Raw genomic sequence first — 22,792 nt, 5'->3', positions numbered from 1 at the left:
ATCAGATCCCTCTGGTCTTATTCCTCTGCCTGGATGTCCTTCGTGTTGTCTGACACGCTTGTTGAAATGTTGCCCCCTTTCAAGTGAATTCAACAACATTTGGCTTCAATAACGGAGCAAACTTCAACAGACAGTAGAATGCTTTAGTTGCGTGTATGTGAATGATCTCAAGCCCATGCAATGTTGTTAGTATGTGTGGGGAATTAAGCGTCTTTGTGCCACTCATGGTTGAGTCACAAATGGAAGTATAGTACTGTTTGAACTGACAATATTCTTTTAGACTTTTGGATTGACTTCAATTGACTTTCTTTGCAGGTAAATCCTGAAGCAAGCTTTTAGTCAACCATAAAAACATCTCCAAAGTCCTGCCAACGTTAGAAAGCACTGCTCTATGTATTTTATGCTCCCAGTTGGTGGACACGCTCAAACATGGCGAATAAGAAACTCTTGAATCTTGAACAGGTGTGCGTGAAAAAGCCCGGGGGCTGCACTTGCCTCCGTGATGGGCGTGTCCACGAGGAACCGCTTCACTCCCTCGCTGCGAGCTGGCACTGGCGCGCACTAAAGACCCAAAGAGATAACGGCAACGAGAAGATCTGGACAAGCGGACTTGCCACTTCCAATTGAATCATTGCAATCTGCAGTCGGTGTCATGTCACTTCGCGGGGTCGTCTTGATGATCCTGTGCGCGGTCCTGGCTGTGACGCGCGCTCGCCGGACTTCTGCGGAGCACGAGGATGTTGAGGAGAAGATGAATAGCGCCAGATGCACCTCCAGGTGTCTCACTTTGCATATGACCCAGATTACCGCTACCTTCAGACACTTCCAGGTCAGTAGATCGATCTGATTTCCTCATCAATTCATGTCTAAAGCATGAAGCTTCATTTATAGTTGTTGATCATGCAGTTTGTGTATTTGAAAATCAAACATGTATTTGTATAGCTGACAAAATGAATCATCTATTTCAAATTCCTTTATTGTGTGGAATGCAAGATTAACAGCAATATTAGGCCATGACCGAGTTTGAAAAGCCACTTATTTTTAACAGCTTCAACATGTGCATGGTGTGGAGTAGGTGGGAAAGTCATTAACCACAAAGTTCAGCCCAAATGGTTCTAATGGTGGAGCCCCCACTCCACCATTAGAACCATGTTCCACATGTTGACGCATAAAAGCACGCTTTGGCCTGCACCCCGTCCCTTCACAATTGACTTTCACCACCTGTGTCGTGGCTAATGAGCGTGGCCCCGAGTTGACTCTCCAACTAAGTCGTGTATGTGTGTGTTGGGGTACGCAAGCTTGTACGTGTGTGTGTGTGTGTACTGGGGTGTTTGAAATGGAGGTGTGCGAAAGGGACTCAATGATCTCCAACAAGAATCAGCCTGGTAACGCTGCCCGTGTGAGTTTGTTTGCTGTTTTTAGCTCCTGCTTTCACCAGCAGGATTTCCTCACTTTGTGCTGCTAACAATATGCTTCCAGAACTTTTGTTTACAGTCTGTGTACCGCTGTGTGAAATCATGCCACGTTTTCTCTATACTCTGCATTTATCCTCTGTCATTTGACTTGCATGTATCCATCCGCTGCCCTGAAATATTCTGCCATGGAAATAATGTGATGCTCATGTCATGCACAAAATCCCCCATATGCTGAGCCATATTTTACATGTTAACAAGCGTGATATAGTCACTATAATTACAAAGATATATGACCTTTGAGTCACTTGTTAAATATATTGTATTGCATTCAACAGTCCCCATCTGAGGGTGATGATGACTAGATCATGTGTAAGTTATGATCTGTCAATGTGTGCAGTCCCCACCCTGAAAGAAATCACCATCATAACATTTGAAAGGACTTTTGATAACATGACTCGAAAGTCTGACAATAGCAAGAGAAAATGTCGTTTTTCTCATCCTCCTCTGTCACCACACATTGACTCAAGCTCGCATTCTTCCTCCGGCTTGATGTCGGTGAACCCTGTGTTTGTGGCTTGCTCAAGTGTGTGTGGCTTGACTCTAGCCAATAGAATGTGAATCTCGCCACCTCTCTTTCGGGCGCCTGTGGATTTTCCAAGACTTATTTTCTCGTATGTTGTCATCGTTTAATTTGAGCTCTTTTGTCTGTGCACATTCAAATGCTGCTTTCATGTAAACTCCACAAAACAGCCTCGTCTGGATAGTTCCATCTTTTTTCAAAGTAGGTCCATAGTACCGATGGCCGGATAGGCCGAGCCAAGGCCCAGAGCCCGTACAAGTGAATGAACCGTCTGTCTTATTTATTTATGCGTGTCTATGAGTGGCAGTTTGTCTGCGGTAGGTAATCGGACCAAGCGGTCATGCTCTGAAAAAAGACCAGAGACAACCAACGGTAAGGTCAGGTTGCACCGATTCAGGCTTAGTCAGGCGAGAAGACAGGATGGAGAGAGAGAGAGAAATGGAGCCACTAGCGGTGCTTTTGTCTTTCCGTCAGTCTTTTGCACTAGCTGTCTTAAAATCCATTTGGATGTCAAGAAAATATCTGTACACCTTTATCAGTGATTAAGTCTTTGGTAGCTTTCTGGTTCGGGTTGTTTGATTCGTGTGAGTGCGTCGTACTTTCCTCGGGCTTGCTGCGCTTCCCTGCTGGAAGAGATGGAGGTAGCCTGGCACAATAGTTCCTGCATAAGAACATCCACGGGTGCCCTCAGAGGAAGTCCAAATTGATTTCGAATAAGTTCTGTTTATTTTATTGATTTGTTTCTGTTTCTGTTAACTACACTTTTAGTCATATTTGTAAATTGTTTGTGTGCAGCGGCCCTTGACTAGTGTCATTTTTTTACAATGCTAATGCGTTCTTTTTGACTATGTATCATGACTACAGACATTTCGAATCACATGCGATGAAGAATATCCATGTTTGGCTATGGTGCTCGTCCACGTAAATACACATGGCTTTTGTCAAAGAATGACTGAAACCATAATCCACAGTCAAAGCCCAAAATAAACTTGTTCTTGCTTGAGCATGAGTGGACAATGTAGCTGTAATTATGTGAACATTGCGAACAATGTGAACGATTATGCGAACAATTACAACCGCAGCTTGGCACACAATGTTTGTTTGTTGAATTCATTGATGGTCTACCTTGTGAAATACATTGCAGCAAACAACAATGTTAGGTTTACTGTCTCGCACGCGGCAAAGAAGATGATGATTTTGAAATGATATAAAGACTTGCTTCATTTGGCAGAATCAAGAAGCAGCCTGCATAGACCTCCCAGTCATTCGATCGGTCCGAGAGGGTTGAGAAATCTTTTGCTGATGTGGGGGTGACTGTCACCTGAAACCTAGATAAGACATTCCAAGACGGTTGTACAATTTGGAATTCAGTTACTATTTATAATAGGGCTGGCTGGGCCATTTAGCAACTCGAATGCCACAAAATGGAGATGCCACTTTTGAATTTCTTCTGGGATTTCTCATCTTAATTGGAGCGGCTCCTCTATTTATTTTCATCCATATAGGCTGAAACTTTGTGATGCTAAAGTCGAATACTTCCAACTAGTAGAATTCCAACTGTTGCGATGCTTTTCAGGATGTGGCCTGACTACAAACGTATCACGAACAATTAGGGGCTTCTGTCGGGAAAGGTTCCACCTCAGAATTGTGATTTTTGGGAAGCACTGGTGAGTGGAAGCTAGTCATGATGCATTTACAAGCATTGGTGCTCACACACTGTTCGTCTCTGGTCATCTGCGACTGATTAGCCGAGTTAATGCCGCATGTTAAATGGACTTTTGACTGCACCTCACCACAAAGAGTAACCGCAACACCCACATGCACCCTTACTTTCCTTTTCTCTGGCAAACACTTTTTTTTTTATTGACGCATCTGGTTCAAGTGTGATTTATATCGGTCTTGTTGCATGTCCACAGCTGTACAAGGGTTGCCCGTTTAGACACTTGTGAAATCATACATTCTTCTTGAACATCATCGAACAAATTAATCATCTCAGCACTATTACTATAATTGATAAGAACACGAATCAACATTTAACATAGTTGCTTTTAAATTCAACAGTTTGACAACAAGGCAAAGATGCTTGCTGAATAATTGCACCCAGTGTCCTCATATGTTTGTTTGTGTTGGTGTTGTGGTGTCAGTCTGGGATTTCTTTGTTTTTTTCCCCTCTTTGGATATGGAAATGTGACACTATGACGTGAGCAATTCTCAGTTTTTCCACTAGTTATGCGTGGCCATGTAGTACTTATGTTATGGCACATCTATGATTAACTCCACTGTAGACTTAGCATTCTACGTGGTATAAATCAATCTTTAACTTTACGATTCAAATCACACATTGCATACCTCCGTGTGTGAATGTTTATGCTTCAATTTGAGATGAAATTGAAGTGCAATTAACTGACAAAGCAACCGGGACCGGGCCGCAGTCTTGACTGTATTTGGATCAGGAACAGGAAAAAAAGATGACAGTAGATCCGTCCAAAGATAAGGAGACAGTCGTCGAACCGCAAGTCGTCTTGACTGAGCATCACTGAGCATTTGATTGATAGAATTCCAGCGTGGAGTTTAAAAGGCTCCTTAATACAAGGTCGACTACGTTCATCTGGCAGCACTACAATGGCATTCTGCAAAATGAAAAGAATTGGAAAGTCAAGCCAAAAGCACTAAAAGCACTCCGTTGTTTTGTTCCATCATAAACTCGATCCCGATGGAGTACAATGACATGTTCTGGAGAAGAAATATTTTTGTCAATGCAGGTGAGGGGAGTTGAAGTCAGTTGTATTTACACCGCCACTATCATTCAGTCTTAAAAGTTCATTCAACTTGAAGCTCTTAGCCCTTCACGCCAACGTCACAATAAAGGAGAAAAGTGTGTGCACATGGGTGAGTTGAGTTTTAAGCTAAATGCAGCTCACTTAGGAGAGGGTTTAGTCGTCATTAAAAGGGCTTAGCTTTCCTACACATAAGCGCACAGACAGACAGGCAGGCAGGCAGGCAGGCAGGCAGGCAGGCAGGCAGACAGACAGACAGATACAGGCTAATACTATTGAGGCAACAGACAGGTTGTGCTGTTAGGGATGTTTGGATGCTCAATGGCGGATTCACACAATTATGGTAGCAAAGCATTTTATAGGCAACAAACTATGTGAGACTACAAAATAGTATCTATAGATATGTATTGCACTTGTGACATCACTGTTGGGTTTGGAGTCTAACATGACTTGCATTTGAACTTTTTTCTTCTTTCAACAAATTTGACAAACTGTATTTTTTCTGAAATGATTTAATAAATATTTTAACTAAAATGAAAGTTATTTCAACAAATAAGCAACATCATTTTCTACAAGAAATTCGGGTTTTTTTTCGATCAACGGGAGTCTCCCCCTAGTGGCTACTACAGAAAAAGACATGTTTAAGAAAAGACTGTATTCATCCTTCTAAATTTGAATACCTTTTTCTTCTTCCCCTAGAATGACCAAGTTCTGGTTTGGTGTGAGAACCACAGGCGCTGTGCACAGGTAAGTACACAAATGCTGTTGAAGTACAACACTGAATTAACCTCAGTTGACGTCATGTTGTTTGAATTTCTGTTGCTCTTGTTATTTGGTGTCTGAGCAACTATTGAGTTGTTTTGAAAATGTGTGAATACTGTAATGCATACTTTCATCATGATGTTGGACTACTTGAATAAATATTATAATTCTAAACTCCATCCACCTTTATTAGAATACCATCCTTTTCCAACAGTTCCAGTGTCTGTGCTGGAGGCTCAGTTTTACAAGTTTTTTTCTCAGCTGGAAGACATATTTCATTTTTGCCATTTTCCATCTTGGCTGCAAGTTTGCATCATTCACTAAAGCAATATGTACATTTCACAAGGAATATGGAGGTCAAAATGGTTCTGTGTCTCTATGAACCACATTGCACAAAATCCCGCACATTGTATGTTAACTAGAATGCAGCCATAAACTATTCTGTGAACACAAAAGAGCATTAACCGATGTCAGGTGTGATCAAAATGCTCTCACATCTGATCTTCTGGGCCAAATCACACCTCATTGGTAGCGTTAGTTACCAAGTATGGACAAAAACTGCACACAACCATGCACTGCTTATTGGTTGCCATGGTAATTTAGAAGAGGAAAGGTCCTTTTTTTGGAGTACTTTAAATTTGTCATCAGTTCTCGACCATTTTCTTATGTTGGCAGAAAACCACTGTAAACACCAGTGTCATTTTCATCCAAACGTTTATCCAATTAATTACAGTAAAGTTACTGTCAGGTTCAATCAATTCATTTTTTTTATTGAAGCTCTCATAAAGCCTTTTGGCAATAAACCTTTGGAGGAACATTTCCACAAAGTCTTGGAGAAGGTAGTCCCAGAGGAGCCTCATATATTATTGCCACATTATGAAACACTTGTAGCAGATCTTATCTGCACTATAGCGCAAATCGCAGGGCATTAGGAACATAAATACTTCATATTACCAAGGCTGGAGTCCATTTGAGCCAACAAGCGGGAGACAGCTGATATTGGTAAACTGGGTCTCATAAACTGTCGTGTTTTATCTGTTCTTTGATGACATGAACTTTCTATATCAAAGACACACGTCAGACAGATGTTGCAGCAACACATATGGTTTGTGTCACATCACCAGCAAATCCATGGAAAACTCACTCAGCAGCAAATTCCTCTTTTCGCTTCTACTCCCATTTTATCTCCGTCCTTCTCACAATAGCAAAATAAGAATAGGTACCAGGTGCGAGGCTGCGGGATGTCCACTAACACATTGTAGCGCCTTAGAAAAGATTTTATTTGACACCCATTCCGTTGGCAATTTACACATGCTTACAAAAGAAACAGCCTACATGTACAGTATCTGTTTTACGGAATTGAAATTTTAGCCTAGGGCGCGACAAAAACAACGCTCTTTAGTTTGAACTCGACTTAATTACAATCATCTCATTTCAAATTTAAACATTTTTAATCATTTAATTACTACTACAATTCAAACTTCTGATACAAGTTGTCCACTATATGTGTATAATGTGTTTTTTTCCCACATATGTATGACTTTTTTGGTGTTGTTGGAAATACCATTTATATCTATAAGTATCTGATTAGTTGTTTAAATTGGACTTTTTATGGATTTTTGTTCTGTTCTCTTTAAATCAGTAAGATGGAAGAAATAATTGAAGCCAGAAACAGTGGGTAGCTGAGGGAGATGGACGGACAGACGGATGGGGGGGGTGGGCTGGAGGTTGGGGCCGAAACCTCGGTTTTTATATGCTGTCTGGTTGTGATTTGCAAAGAGCCATCATTCAGCAGTTCTGTCAACCTTCTGTGTGTTGTCTGAGCCCTTGAAAAATACGATCTGCTTTATCCCCTCTCGCTTCTTGTTCATCGAGGGCCGAGAACCAACATTTTATTTGATGATATTCTCCTTCCCAAATCTGCACATCTGCAACATTTGCACTTTTTGATTCCCTTTCCCACACATTACTAAAGCTCCTTTCAAGTTTCATGGAAATGCCATTTGTTGGACGTGATCATTTCAGAAATCCAAATAAAAAGTGACATTTATTTTCTTCTTCCTTGTATCAAGTGCCTTCAACCATGTAAAGAGCTTTGGGACACCAACAAGATGCTGAAGTCATGTGAGGTAAAATATCAGCACTGTTTGATTGAATTTCCATTCTATTTCTATTTTTATGTTTTGATTTCTATTTGTTTTATTTCCGAATGAACGAATGAATTTCCCATTGCCGTCTCTCATGCGTTCAACAGAAGCAGACGGAGTGTATGACCAGCAGCGAGTTTCTGACCTCTCTGAGGTCATCCAGACAGGGCGACTGCCCTCCGCCACAGCGTGCCACCGGTTTTGCCGCAGCCTGCGTGGAAAGCTGCTCGCTAGACCGACATTGTCCATCCCCTCGGAAGTGTTGCTTCAATGGATGCGGACGCACGTGTCAAACGCCAGCTAATCTTTACAAAGGTGACCCCCGACCGACCGACCTCGTGATGTTTGTTGATTAAAAGTCATTCCTGTTTTGTTGTTCACAGATTTCAATGGGTAAAAAGAAATCAAGCACAACTATTAATATATAAAACCAGAATTGCAAAGCACTTTTGCCATGTGTGTAGGAATAATTACAAAACAAAAGTGTTCTCTTCCACCTGCAGGCGTTCCTCTGAAACCCCGCCGAGATATGAGCTTCGCGGAAGATCCCACGGGTCGGCTCAAAGTGACGTGGGTGTCCAAGTTCAACGTCAGCGTGGAGCCGGTTCTTTATGTCCTCCAGTCACGCTGGAACACGGGCATTCACCCCAGTGAAGATAACGCGTCCCCGTGGATGACTGTTGCCATGGTAAATAAGCATCTTTTTCTCATCCCAGGCCAGCCTTGGGGGATTTGATATTGCCGCAGGTTTAACAGTTGAACAAGCTCAAAAGCTCGTGCAACGTATCTCATACCTCATCATTCACTGCGGGGATGATGGAGCCTTTCCACCTCATCAGTGGACTGCCTAAACCTTTTCCCCAGCCCAGTCTGACACACTCGTATGAACGTTTGGGAGAGTGTGCGTGTAGGCTGTTTGAGGTTAGGTAAATAAGCAGAGCTTAAAAAGGAACCACTGGGAGCCACAGTGGTTCCACCGACTGACTCTGAATGACTGAACATTCATTATGGACTTAAATAGATGACGGCTCGTGTCTGTGTGTGCTGAGCCAGCTACTGTACACAACTGTAGCAGTTTGACACTGATGTGTATTTTAATTACTATTGCCTGTCTTCATGTCATTTTAATGTTATTTTACGAAGGGCAGCATGGTCATGCACTTGTGAGAGGAATGTTTATTTACAATAGTGGCCCCCGTTGTCTCATTTTTATAATCGGTGATTGTATCCAACCTCATTTGGAATAGGTTTACCTAATGAGCACAAGCAATTTATAATAAAATATAGATGGATGAGTCATCTATTATTTTGTTAGCAACACCATGAATATTTCCATCCCATATTCAGCACTGTCAAATGAAAATGACAAATACCACACTTGATGATTTTCGCACTTCATTTGCATGTGCTGTTGAAAGAACTTAGCCTTACAACCTCTGACAAAAGTTTTTTTCTCAAACTTTTATTACGAGTGCCTCCATTTGCTGCCACAACTGACATTCAAAGTATGCACTTGCAATTTATTCCACAAGTGATGACAGTCATGATGACAGACAGTCATCACTTTGGTTTGATGAATCAAGTGTTGACAACGAAGGACCGTGAATCATTTTGAGCATATTTTTTCACTCAACTGCATCTTGGTTTTGTTTTTTTTAGACTCTTTGCGAAGATGCGCTACTGTCAGATCTGAGACCTCAGCGTTGGTATCAGTTCAGAGTGGCGGCAGTCAACAGTCAAGGCAGCAGGGGCTTCACCACACCAAGCAAGCACCACATCTCCAATAAAGGTCAGACGAGCACACTCACCGAGTGAGCTGTGCTTTACTCACCTGACCATAATATCAACAAAAGTGCAGCTGATTTGTTGGCTTCATGCTAAAATTGTGCATACCTGTGTGTGTGTGTGTTAAATTAGGGTTCGGTGTCAAAGGGTAAAGACACACACACACACACCGACATTCCAAATAGCATCTGATAGCAGTCAGAGTGGTGTGTTTCTACTTCATTGGACTGATTAGTCAGGGGTGAGGGGTCAGGGGTTAGAAATCAGGAAGCTAGCAGATGTCAAGCAGGTTCCTCGTGTGTTTTCTAGCGTGACCTCACCAGTCGACAGTGCCGCTTCTCTTTGGTAATCACAGGAGAATGTGGAATTCAGAACTCATCCTGATGTCTTGCAAAATACTCAAATCCATCTGGCTGATGAGCAACAAAATAAACAAAGGCCTTGGAGAAAGAGAAAAACATGACCTAGCCCATCAATTCTAATATGAAACTTTGGCCTGTGCATGAAAGGCCATCCGGTGGTCTCTGGCCAGTGGGAGAGCTGCCATGGGGGAAGTGCTTTTAATCAGATACTTTTTGTAGTTGTAATCAAATACAGCGAGGGACTAACGAGACACAGGCTCTGTGTCCAAATATCAGCGACCTCACCACTTGTACTTCGATGCAAACGTAGATGTCTACGTTGCGGTAGCTACTGAAAACCTTCTTGTCACGCTCGCTCACCTTTGATGCTATTAATCCAATTGGCTGAATGGACCTCAATCAGATCAAGAGGAAATGAGCCTTTTCCCCTTGCGCTTACCCTGATCAGGCACAAGTCTAGAGAGCTCTGATTTCATTGCATTTTTTGAAATGCAACATATTTGATAGCCGGATAAAGAGAAAGCAATTCCATGTGGCTCAAGTCCTAAATAAAATGTCTTTCTCGCTTTCTCTCTTGCTGCAGATCCGGCACCTCCACAAGCTCCGGTAAATATACGAGTGAGCAACCAAACTCTGGTTGGGATGACAGAAAGGTACTCAGCTAATAATAATCATAATACAGATTGTGAATCTTTTTTGCTGCACTAACCGAAAGGTCATTATAAGGTTCCAAAAGTTGCTTGACTTTTATGTTTGCCGTGTTTTGACATGTTGACTTGGTCTCCATAGGTCAGGGGGAAGCGTGGCCGCCTTAATACACTGGGACCCCCCTGAGGATGGAGACTTGCCAGTTCGCAACTACAGAGTCACCTGGATGTCTCGACATAGGAGACAAAAACACACACAGGAATTACATCACAAGACGCGCAGCCAGTTTATCAAGGAGAGTAAAAAAAGAAGCAACAGCAGAATGACTCAAGGGGTAAGCAAATATTTATTTCAATTCTACATTAACTGTATAGTTACAATCAAAGTTTTACAATCGTGACCTTTTGAGCCTGGAACTAATGAATTGACTTATTTCATATGGAAACCATTAAAATGAAAATACGATTAAAACTTGGAAGCCATGTTCTGTTGAACTTAGCCTTTTCCGGTCAATATCTTTTGATGGTAAGTTAGCAAAGTGTATCAGGGCCTTTGACGTAATCGGCGATCTTGAAAAAAATAAAAATGAAGGGCATAAACATGAAGCCTTTTGAATGCAAGTTTGCTCATATGGTTTTAGCCATCCTAAGTAGTAATGGCGATCCCAGACTGGGCCCTTTGGAGCCTTTTATCTTTAGTCAGGTCCTGTGTTCTGCTTGGCTGGGAGGCCTGGAATTTAAATGAGGCCTCTTAACAAGTGTTTTTTTTTTTTACTTGCAGCTGCATCAACTTACTAGGCACACGAAAAGACAGGAGCATCACAACAGGTTGCAAGCAGCAAGAACAGCACAAAAGTTATTATAGTGGCTATCACGAAAGATGAGGAGGTTATTTTTTAGAGACGTTGCGGGATATGCGGCATTAAAAGGAAATGGAAGGACGCTTCATCAAACATGAAAACTGCAATTAGTACTTCTGAATATATATTGGTTTCTTTCATATATCATCTGACACCCATCGCTAAAAAAAGAAATCCAGGCTTTTCTTTTTGAATGTCACATACACACGGCCATATGTTTTTTCAATCTTGGTTGCACTAGAAATACTTGAAGCTCATTTTCTCTTCCAGTCACCAAAGAACTGCTTTTAACTCAGGTCTGTGATATTTTGTCTTATACACACACATAGGCACTAACATGTTATCGTCCAAGCATCTCTTTGTTGTGGCTGGTTCGGGTCCACACGGCCAGACAGATTTGATTGACTAAGAGTCGGTAATGAGCTGTCAATCAAATAGTGGTCTAATGCAGAACAGGTCTTGCCTGTCAATCAAATGAGAGGAGAGCAAACACATCATCACTGTGTGAAGAGAAGAGGATTGAAGAATTTGAAGAATGATAAATATAGCATTAGCAATGACTGTGGTGGTGGTGGTGGTTTTTCAAGCAGCAGAGCATTGGCGTATTTTTTGTATAGGACACCCGTCACCCGATCTAATAGTGAAGATTCCATTTTTGTGTTGTGTTTTAGGTGCAGTGTGAGCTGTGGCTCCAGGGCTTTCGCCCTGATACTTCCTACTTCCTGTCTGTACAGTCAGTGGCCTACTGGGGTCAGAAGAGACTCAAGAGCCCAAGAGCTCACATTGCCTTTACTACAGTCCCTAGTAAAGGTCAATTATATACAACACCCTTTTGTTATCTGATTGTTCCATTTCATTTGTTATATTTTAAAAACATCCCCCCCCCCACCTCCTCTCCATTAGAGTCTACGAAAGGAGAAGCCTTCTCCAATGAGCTCCCCTCGGCGTCTTCCTCATCATCCCCGTCATCCTCTTCCCCATCCTCCCCTGAGCTCCCCCATTTGTCTTCTCTTCCTCACCCCGAATCCCCTCTTGACCCCGTTGTCCCTGGTGACCTTCGCCTGGAGGTTGCTGCCCCCCATTACCGTGGCGGTCAGCTACGGGTCAAGGTGTTCTGGAAGAGGTCGAAGCATGGTGGGTTGATCAAGGAACACGCAACTGCTGAGGACGTCACAATGGTGGAATCATCATGTCCCTCTCTCTACTGTGGTGCAAATAGAAGGGATTCATAGGACACATAGAAGATAAAAAGGGTCACACCTTTTTTAGGAGAAAAATATTTGACTTTACTATGACTAATTCTTCCATGTATTTTTTTAAAAGAGCTTTGGCTAAAAATGAAACGTGCCCCTTATTGTATTGAAAGGATGGTAGCAGCAGGGCAGGGATTTTTAGCCCTGAGTTGTTCATGCAGGCTTCCTCTTCTGATATCATCTAGAACAGAACCAAATGTAGCATGAGAGACAAAACCCAAGGGAGGCTCTCCACGCTCATCTGCCCTGTAGATTTTGGCAGCTGGATAGTAAGAGGAGATTTATAAAATGAATAACATCTCACTTTGGACTGTCATCAAAATGAATGTAGAATAACAGGATTTGGACGTGTTGCTTTTGTTTTTTTGTATTGCAGCCAGGAATGGTCACCCCGGTCCATACATTTTGCGGTGGCGCCCGCATGCTTGCAGTGCTAACGTTACGGGAAGTGAGGGCACAGCGAGCGTGCAGGTACATTCTCATGCTTGATTAATGATGTGTCAGTTTTGCTGTTACATATGTGACTCAGGGAGCTTGGGTTTCAAAACCATAACTCACCCCCCCCCCCCCTTCATTGGAATGCCCCCATCTACTGTGTTAGTGTAAGCATGTCTCTTGGCCATCATCACTTTACTTTTGTCATCATCTCTGTCTCCGATTTCTTAGCTTCTATTGAAGTGTGTCTTGACCAAGAACTGAAAAATCCGTGCTCGCTAAAAATATACACTTGCAGCATTTTTTTATGAAAATGATGCTCTTTGAAAGTGGTTTCTTTTGTTCAGTGCATCTTTCAATCTTTATTAGACATCTTTCATTCTTTAATAGTGCCAATATACTTAACTGCCAAGGTCACATTGTTGAAAGTGATCTTTATTGCATTATGAAATAAATATTCTAAAAGTTTCCAAAAGGGAAAACCCCCCCCAGCAATATGTCACTTCAATAAATCATGGCTTACCTCACAAATCTGGCCGTATTTTCACCCTGCAGGGTACCCATTACACCATTACGGGCTTACTGTTTGCATGTAAGTACTGGCTAGCTGTGGCGATGAAAAGTGATCCTGAGTCAGAAGCCGTTGCCTGGGTTACCACCCCAATTTGCTCATCCGTCAGGGTCAAAGGAGGCAAAGCCTTGGCCTGCAACAATGAAGGTATACGGACCATACTCAAAATGCTTCTTTTCATAATACACATTTGAATGACTGAAATCAAAATGTTGTCAATGTACAATCGCACAGCATGAAAACAAATACCAAGTCGATTTTGAAACGAAATCTCTCCTATTCTTTTGGTCAGAGCGCCGTCTAGCAGGCAGAAAGGTGGTACTGCGCCCAGAGCGCCTGACGGCAGATTTTCAGCAAGCCAACGGTACACTGCTGGCTATGTTTCGCTGGAGGGTCTCTCAACATGCACTGGACCTGGCAGAGATTCATGGCTTCCAATTCACTTGGACCCTGCAGTCAGGTGTGACCTTGGGAGCAGAAGGTCACGAGGACACGCTTATCTCTCAGACACAGACAATTGCGCCGGTGAGACAGAAGTCCACGTGCTGTTTATTATTTTAAGCAGCCACTCATGAGTCACCATTTCCATTGCTGAAAATGTGTCTTACCTCTCAGTCTCAGCGGGCGGTGATAGTTCAGGGCCTTCAGAATGACAGCCTTTACCAGGTACGACTTCAAGTTTTAACAGCCGGAGGCAGCAATGGCACTGCGGTCTCTAAGACTTTTCACACTCCTGCACTGTGAGGTAGTTTTTCTTTTCTTTTCATGCTGATGTGTTTAAAAACGTGCATTTTTCCCATCAATTCATAACCCTCTATTTTTTTCCTTTCAGGTTCAAGTGCTACAGAACTCTGCTGCACCACTTTTGTGCAACATATTCTTCAAAACCAACTTTTAAAAATCAACAACTGTTTTTTATTTAAGTCATGAGAGTAGCAGATAAAGATTTTCCCTCTTGTCTTGATGACTTTTCCCAATACCATACTTTTCACTATAAAATGAAACAAAATATACACTCTACATACATTGGTGGACTAAAGATATACGCCAATGTTCAATTTAAGAAGGCACTCTTTGCCACTGGAACCAGATGACATCCGTAAAGTGGTATTGGACGCCTCTTTTGTTTTCTTTTATTATGTAGACATCCCAGTTAGAAAATGTTCTAGCACTGACCTCAAGTACGAAATGTATAGCTATGGATTGTGTTTATTGCAGTGGGACTGCAACACTGTCTTTTATGTGTAAACGCAAATAGTCTGTATTTCAGGTGTTTTTATTTTTAAACCTTTGCCCTGGAATGTGTATGAATATTTGTGTTTTATATATGTTGGGTCTCTTCCAGCAACAATAAGCATCATGCCTTTTCCACACTGTTTTTGCTGTACTTGTGGAAGAAACAGAATTTATGTTGAAAAACCCTTTATGTTGCCTTGTTTTTTATGTTTAGGATTGACATTTTATTTTACTGATGTTCATTTTGTGCATACTTCCTTCTGTTCTTCAGCTGACAGTTGTATTTATTGTTTTTATTTCTTGATATTTGTAATTAAATTGAAAGTAACCATGCGCTGTGTTAATGGTATTTATGTGTGCTATGTTATTGTGGATTTATATCGAGAGCGAGAGAGAGATATGACGATAGATCGGCGCTTGCCCTGGTAGACGAAGCTTCGCTCGTGTGTCTCCGGAAAGAGCCGAGGGGAACTGACATCGTGACCGTGACGTCATCAATGCGCGTCGTCAATTTGATGCTCGTATCCTCACTATATGAGACAAAACTCTTGCATCCCACCGACAAGGTAAATGATATGATTGTTTCATGTATGCGTTGTCTCAACCTTTGACAATATGCACAGTAAGAATCGAAAGTATCTACTCCAAACTTTCTCTTTGTCCACCGTCGCCTCGTCTCTGTTTTGGCTGGCTCTAGCTAACGCCGTTAGCTTCAGGATGGCGACTAACTTTACAAGTCCACAAAAATAACTTACTAGCACATGCATCCAGAGGTGTGAATCCTAAAATATATATATAGATGTATATATCATAACCGCTTATGTGATATTTTTAGTTTGGCCGAATGATTTGACCATTGGTTTTACATTAGCAGACGCTGTAGCGGGGAATCATTGCACTGTTTGCAAATGATCGAATAAAGTCGGTGAAATGATGACAATGTTTTTGAGTCTATCAAAAGGTGTTCTGCGTTAAGGTAAGTGTAATCTCGTCAAATCCAGTTGATTGTGCAACCCTCATCTCCAGTTGTTCACCAAATAGCAACTGTGTCACTAAACAAAATAGAATATTTTTCATCAGCATGCACGAATGCAAATAAGTTGATTGAATTTAGTTCATGATTAGTGGTCATGTCATTTTGCTGCATAACAGCAGAAATGTAAAAATGTCACAAGTACACCATATTATTAAATCCTATTTTCCAGAGAGAATATACTTTGTAAAATATGCCTTCTGTGCTGTATGCTGATGTTTCTTTCTGTATTTCACACTTGAAATTCTTCTTTTTGTTCCTCATTAGGAGTCACTTGTGGAGTAATCCTGATCCAAAGTATGATATCGAACTGCAACTGAGCTACACTCCATACCACCAATTTGTGTTCTGCTACCACCTGTAACATTGTCTGGGAATACCCAGAGGAAAACGATTATTTTTGTTTTGGGTCCAGTTTAAAAGAGAGACCAAGAATATTCCTCACCACATGGAAAAAAAGAGCAATATGGGAGAAGAGATCAGAGTTTGAAGTCTCTGGGATGGGGTTAAATGACCAAAGGAGTACGTCATGGTTCACAGCAACTCTGCTTCCCCAATGAAAACATCTCTTCCACCTAATATAACAGAGGCAGCACCTCCTGAGCAAGCAGCACCTCTTCCAGTGCTGCCTCTCATAGAAACTTCTGACAAGGACCCGTCTCATATCCAAGCTAAAGCACTTGACTCAAATGTTACCTCCATTTCAAATATCCCCCAGCCCACGACTCAGAATCTCGCAGAAGCTGGTTCACCGGTTCTAACCCCTAAAACAGCACTTCAAGGTAACTCAAGTCCGGCCTCGGACTGGTCCTCTTCCCACCCAGCAACCCACGCCCATAGTACAATTAATGGCCGGACATCAGGCAGAAAGAGGACTCCCAAGACCTGTGACTGTTGCGGCCCCAACAAAAGGGGACATGATGTCACAACCTCAGGTCGAGGGAAAGGGAGGGGACGAGGCAGAGGAAGGGGCTCCGGAAGAAACATCCATGACAAAAGTGGGGACGATATTATGGGAATTATAGACTTTGATCTGACAGGGGACGTCTTGGAGGATGTTGAGGATAAAAATGACATCCATGAAGGGATGAAAATATCAACTACCCAGCCAGGGCCAACTGTTCCTTCACGTGTCTGTATCTCTCTACTCGATGGGAACGTCTTGGACAACGGCCAGGCGGATTTCCCGCAAGTGAGCGTGCCAGCTTCAAAAGGGGGAACTTTCATTGGAATGAAACAAGGTGTAGAAAATGACAATTCTGAAAATGCCCAAACCCTGTCCGATTCAGGGGCTCACGTCAACAGTGCATCAGTTACATCGCAGGTTGGAAACGGAGATTCATTGGGTTTGTCTGAAACAGAATCCAAAAGGGAGACACTTGACGACAAAAGCGGCGAAACAGGAAACGGGACGCTTTGCTCATCCGGAGGCTCAGCTTCACCTTCGAGGCCAGCAAGTCCTCAGAACCACGACTCAGAGATGCAAGTAGAACTGGAGCGGAACAGAACGGACTCGTCATCTCTTTGCCTCTCACCTCTTTTTTCCAATGGAAACGAAAGTTCACCTGCAGAGCGCGATCCCGGCGCCACAGCCATGGAAACGGACTGTGCGAATCCAAGTGCGCTTTCTACTTCAAACCGTGATCCTATTCGCGTATGCAGCACGCAGTACAGCTGCGCGCTGATAGACCACCGTTTGTACTGTCACCCCGCAACGTGGGAGAAGAACCTGTCCGAAGAAACAGACGTGCAAGAGATGGATGGAGACACGCCAAGTGATAGCCTGGAGAGACTTATTATTCTAGTCCATGGTAAGATTGATGTTTTGGAACACAAACGGTAGTCCTCACATCATCACACTATTTAACATGATTGAAATCAAATTGCACGTACATAAGAGTCGTAAGCATTGAATTGAATCTGTTTTTCCATCTGCTTTCATCATGAAAAACCTCTAATCTTGGCTTTAGACTTTTTGGAGGGCTTCTACATCAAATACGGCAGTTTCATTCCCCTCAGCGAGACCGATGTTCTGGAATACCTGAAGACAAACGGCGACTGTGGCGACTTCAGAAAGCTGTTAGTGCACGCTAAATGCTCTTTTAGCTTTCAACTTTTCTTGTGCTAATGTGACACATTTTTGTTTTAGGGGTCTAAACATCCAACGGGAAATGGCGCGCTATAAGGCGGCACTAGCCTCTGCACCTGTTGCCGGCTTCATGGTTATCTATAACAAACATACGTTGAGTCTGGAAGATCTTGGAACGCTGGAGGACCAGAACTGGATCAATGACCAGGTGAGGGGAAATCTCAAAATTCGATCGAAAGAAAATCCATTCATTACTTTGCTGGCTTTTTATTCAAGCCATTTCATGACGTTGCCCTAAAACTGTGCACAGCAGCCACAAAAGAGTAATGACTATTATTAGGCAAACTAGTGACACTTTTCCATTCGTCACAGTCACACACCACTCCACTCCACTCCACTTTACTCACACATTTGTGATCTCAGTAAACCTGAGATGTGTTCAATGACCGCTCACAAAGTAGAACATTTATTTGAGCAGCTACGTCGAGACACTTAAATCATCTTTTACACCGCTTCTCTTTGTTTCATCAGATTATCAACACATATGGAGACTTGATTATGGAAGCTGCCCAGCACAATGTGAGTGATACTTGGAAATGCTAAGTCAGAGCATAGTAGAATCTGAATTATGCTTTTAGATCAACGAAATCATCTTTATTTTTTGTATTTCTACTTTCTAGGTCCATTTTTTCAACAGTTTCTTCCACAAGCAGTTGGATGCCAAAGGCTATGAAGGTGTAAAGAGATGGACCAAAAAAGTAAGGACACCATTCGACTTTAAAGAATCACATTGCAGTTCAGCAAATATAGCACCTTCTTGTTCTACTACCATTTTACTTTAGTACTAATACTGTAATGATAATGACAGTGAGTGTATCATATGCATCAGTGTATCGATGTTTTTGTTTTTTTCTTTCTTTCAGGTGGATTTATTCTCTAAGTGGCTACTGCTCATTCCCATCCATTTAGAAATCCATTGGTCTCTCGTCAGCGTGACCATGGCAACTAAAACCATCAATTACTTTGACAGCCAAGGCATTGTCTTCCGACACACTGCGGACGTGAGTGTTGTGTTGATATCATTTGATGCCAAACGCTGCTCATGACACCGGATGATTTGTCGTCGATGTTGTTTCTGAAGCAACGCCGATTCTTGAGTTTGTGATGTTGAACATTTGAGCTAGGCATCGATTCAGATGAATATTGTGTTTCTTTTGCTCACTTGAGCATTATCGCATCGCTTTAAGAGAAAATGTTGTTGCTCCTCGATTAGAACATCATGAAGTACCTTCAGTCTGAAGCTCAAGAGAAGAAAAAGACGGAATTCCTGAAAGGTTGGAAGATTGCAATCATCAAGGTAAGCAGTTAAGAAATGTGAAATTGTAATCTACGAGGCTTGAAATACTCCTGCCTGTTATATCTTTGACTTAATGTGCCATGAATATGAATACAAATGAAGGATTTGTTATTGAGCTCGACTTGTTGACTCCTCAGGGGATTCCTCAGCAGAAAAATGACAGCGACTGTGGCGTTTTTGTCCTTGAGGTAAGGACTTCTTCCATTTCAAGTTGCGTCTCATCACGTGCATGTTTCATTGTCATTCCGTCGCCTGGTCTGTTTTCCGTCTTGGCAGAATGACATATGAAGAAGGAACTTGCGGTGTCTTGAGCGTTTGACATCCGAGCCAGCTCAGGTTCTCACGTGTCTTTGTCTTTGTGCTTCCGCCAGTACTGCCGTTGTCTCTCGCTGAAGAAGCCTCTGTTGTTCAGTCAAGACGACATGCCTCGCATCCGCAAACGAATCTATAAGGAGCTGTGCGACAGACACCTCAACTCTTAAAAGTGCGATCACTCGCCTATTTCCGTACACAAGTCCGCCGTGCTTCCCGGACGGATCGGTGCATCTGTTACGCAACGTTAACAAGCGACTGGGCCGCCTGCAGATTGCTCTGGTACGACTCGGAAAGAACTACTGACGTGGCTCCCTACTGATGCTGGACTCGTACGTTTCACGTTGCCTTTCCTTTTTTTGCATTTAACATGGCCAGTCGATCGAAACCTGCAACTCTCGAGGACAGGATCTCTCCCTTGGACACCTCCCCGCTCGGACCAAAACCAATGGCCATTTTAAACATTTTAAAGTGCATATATTATGCAGGACTCATGTTTGCGTTATCCAACGTGTAAATCAAGGACGGAGGTGTTCACCTCAAACTTGATTTCTGTTTTGGACTGCTAACATTTGCACGGATATCGAAGCTTATACTTTGGAGTTTAGAATAACAAGCGAATGTACCGCCTGGGTATCCTTCCTTCCTTCCTTCCCTGCAGGGTTGTGACTTGGCTCATTTTGGCTGTGGCCCCCAAGAAAGGGTTCCAGAGTTAACTTGGTTTTGAGCATCATGTCTTTATCCTGCGAAACCAAATAGTTGCTTCTTCATCCGTCCCCCTGCACCCCCCAAATCTTATTTTGCCTCTACCAGAATGTTCAGCTAGCAAAACGTTGATTTGCAAAAACATTCACGCGTTTGAATTAATATATACGTTGTCATTGTTAGATGTGCAGATAAAGCTGTCCATGTGAAGGCCACAGTTGTGTTAGCCTAGAAGTTGAACTTGAAGATGTTTGTGTAGACGCATCGATGGCGCTTGATAAAGACGTACTTCCTCGGTTACCTGCCATTGACAAACAAGTGGACCTCGCTTCTTCGTTCCTGGGCGTCTTTTCCATCTCGCTGTTACTGTTGTATCCTGTTGAGCGGACTTGGAGAATTGAGCTCCTATAATTGCTTGGTTTCGTTAAACACCACAGGAGAATCTTTGTTTTGTTTTGTTTTTTACTTCAAGACTGCTGCCCACGTGATGCTTTTCTCTTTGTATTGCTCTTGTATATCTTTGATAAGGTAACATTGACGCAACAACATACATGCAGTGACTGGATTGTTTTACCTGTACTTGAGCTCATAACCCACCGGCATGTTTTTTTTTCTTTTTTAATCAGATGAAACGTTCCAGATAAATACTCAACTCTAGTTGGTGAGTTGTTTTATTTTATTTATTTCAACTATTTGTTATTTTAGTGGTCATCTGATCTTCACAACACATCAAATCAACTATTTAAAGGGACAATGTGTATTTTTCTGTCGCCATCTAGTGGTGAACTGATAGAATGTAACGACTTGAGTTTGAAGCGTGTGCATTTTGAAGCACATGCACTATGGTGCCTCAAAGACGCCACACTCGCAAGCCCACCACCCCGTTTTTCAGCAGAGGTGCTAGCAAAATGTCTTCACAAATAACTTCTAGTGTTCCCTCAAGTCATGAAGTAGTTTGCTGTAGTCATTGATGCAGGAAATTTGTGAGCAGAAATACCCATGTTATATCATTCACAATTATTATGATTATATTAAAAAATGTACCTTGATGTGACAGAGCATATATTTTTTTGCATACTATTGAAAAATCCTGTGGGTTCTCAAGTGAATGAACATTCAAAATGAATCCATGTTTTGAGTAATCTCAGTAACTTGAACTGTGAGGAACTAAAATTCAAAAATATAAAGTGTTCTTATAAGTCAATTAAAATAGACAAATTATAATTCCAAATGAAATTTATAGTTACAAAAAGAATATTTTTGTAATGCTCAATTCAGGTTTTCTCTTGTCATTTACTGGATTTCTTCTGAGCCACATTTCTCAGCATTACTGCACTACCAACAGTGGCCACGAGAGGTAGCTGTTTATTCTTTTTTTTTCTTTTTCTAAAATATTGTCTCTTCATACCAAGGGTCACCGACCTTTTCTTAACATAGACTACCTCTGGGGTACGAATTAATGTGAAGGGCCACCAGTGTGATGCAGACTTCTAAAGTCACTGATTCACTCAAACTACCTTTGTGTTATTAAATATTCATTTACGGGAAGACTAACCACGCTAATGATTTGCTGCTTTGGAAATGCAAATCGCCCAATCTACCCAAATATGAATTCATCATCAGTGATTTATTCATTCAAGCAGCGTGGTCCGTCTTTCTGCTATTTCCCCTGACATCACCGAGCAAGCAAGCAGGCAGGCAGGCAGGCAGGCAGGCAGGCAGGCAGGCCTTATAATCAGCTTCAATGCTGCTCAACTCTCTTTGCTCTTTCACATTGATGACACTAAATGAGGTATTTTTCCACTGAGCTCTGATCTGCCGGTTTATCTTTCCCCATTGAGACACGTAAATCCCCAATATTTTGGCGGAGATGTGTCAGCTGCCGGCCGGCCTCATCGGAGCTGTTTATCAACAGATGGCCATCCTAATCTTCCTCATCTGCCTCACCACAGCAACACTTCTGCTGTCATCTCAGATGTTTACAAGCTAGAGAAAATGGACAAGCAGTCATTTGACAATGGAAAACATTGTATTGCAGAGGATATATATGTATGTAATCAAACGTTGAGTGCCTGGCCTCCCATCAGATGTGATTGTTGATGTGAGCCTACTTCCTTTTCTCTCCAAATATAGTGCAATCAGCGGGCACTTTGGCTCATCTCCCTCCTCATCACCATGACAATAGCCCTACCTTGAATGAAAGCAAAGTGACCTCTTTCTTTCTGTCATTTAAGCCTTTATGTTGTTTACCTTCGCCACAACATTTGTTTTACTATCTTACTTCTTCTGCTAATTCCGAATAGGACTTCAGTATGACACCCAAATCCAGGTCCAGAAATGGAACATGCTGCCACCCACAGTTTGTCTTTTGCCACAGGTGTTTGGAATCAGCCGGCAGGTAAACAAGAAACTTTTGACATGAATGCAGTTTCTGTATGGTCCCGCCATTCCAAAGCCTGCATCTTT

General features: G+C 42.2%; 2 protein-coding genes across 5 annotated transcripts; both read left to right on the top strand.

Annotated features, from left to right (window-relative positions):
• Positions 1-519: 519 nt before the first annotated feature.
• Positions 520-15,163, top strand: anos1b (anosmin 1b). Its single transcript, XM_037250308.1, has 15 exons — positions 520-829; positions 5,472-5,519; positions 7,607-7,663; positions 7,789-7,996; positions 8,185-8,369; positions 9,341-9,470; positions 10,412-10,481; positions 10,618-10,810; positions 12,007-12,145; positions 12,239-12,469; positions 12,965-13,059; positions 13,579-13,741; positions 13,887-14,119; positions 14,210-14,339; positions 14,427-15,163. Exons 1-14 carry the CDS (start codon positions 653-655, stop codon positions 14,336-14,338), a joined length of 2,058 nt encoding a protein of 685 aa, XP_037106203.1. The 5' UTR covers positions 520-652; the 3' UTR covers position 14,339; positions 14,427-15,163.
• Positions 15,164-15,311: 148 nt separating this feature from the next.
• Positions 15,312-21,380, top strand: LOC119121963 (sentrin-specific protease 5-like). 4 transcript variants are annotated; one of them, XR_005097789.1, is made up of 11 exons: positions 15,312-15,396; positions 16,131-17,674; positions 17,834-17,942; positions 18,013-18,160; positions 18,484-18,531; positions 18,633-18,710; positions 18,876-19,013; positions 19,226-19,309; positions 19,447-19,497; positions 19,681-19,903; positions 20,000-21,380. XR_005097789.1 is itself a non-coding variant. In XM_037250088.1 (11 exons), the coding sequence occupies exons 3-11, from the start codon at positions 16,393-16,395 to the stop codon at positions 19,789-19,791; spliced, it is 2,049 nt and encodes a 682-aa protein (XP_037105983.1). In that variant the 5' UTR covers positions 15,312-15,396; positions 15,705-15,806; positions 16,131-16,392; the 3' UTR covers positions 19,792-21,380. The 4 variants fall into 4 exon arrangements, 3 of the variants coding, with proteins under 3 accessions (XP_037105983.1, XP_037105984.1, XP_037105982.1); XM_037250088.1 differs by adding an exon at positions 15,705-15,806 and having other exon boundaries at positions 19,681-21,380; XM_037250089.1 differs by having other exon boundaries at positions 16,140-17,674; positions 19,681-21,380.
• Positions 21,381-22,792: the final 1,412 nt, after the last annotated feature.

The sequence above is a fragment of the Syngnathus acus genome, chromosome 4 (assembly GCF_901709675.1).
Source record: "Syngnathus acus chromosome 4, fSynAcu1.2, whole genome shotgun sequence".
Taxonomy (NCBI): domain Eukaryota; kingdom Metazoa; phylum Chordata; class Actinopteri; order Syngnathiformes; family Syngnathidae; genus Syngnathus; species Syngnathus acus.
This window is presented reverse-complemented; position numbering and strand designations above follow the sequence as displayed.

Coding starts and splice junctions, on each gene's coding strand:
- anos1b (XM_037250308.1), top strand. CDS start 653: ATGTCACTTCGCGGGGTCGTCTTGATGATCCTGTGCGCGGTCCTGGCT. Junction 830..5,471: donor CTACCTTCAGACACTTCCAG/GTCAGTAGATCG, acceptor TTCTTCCCCTAG/AATGACCAAGTTCTGGTTTG. Junction 8,370..9,340: donor CGTGGATGACTGTTGCCATG/GTAAATAAGCAT, acceptor TGTTTTTTTTAG/ACTCTTTGCGAAGATGCGCT.
- LOC119121963 (XM_037250089.1), top strand. CDS start 16,393: ATGGTTCACAGCAACTCTGCTTCCCCAATGAAAACATCTCTTCCACCT. Junction 17,675..17,833: donor ACTTATTATTCTAGTCCATG/GTAAGATTGATG, acceptor TCTTGGCTTTAG/ACTTTTTGGAGGGCTTCTAC. Junction 18,532..18,632: donor TGGAAGCTGCCCAGCACAAT/GTGAGTGATACT, acceptor TCTACTTTCTAG/GTCCATTTTTTCAACAGTTT.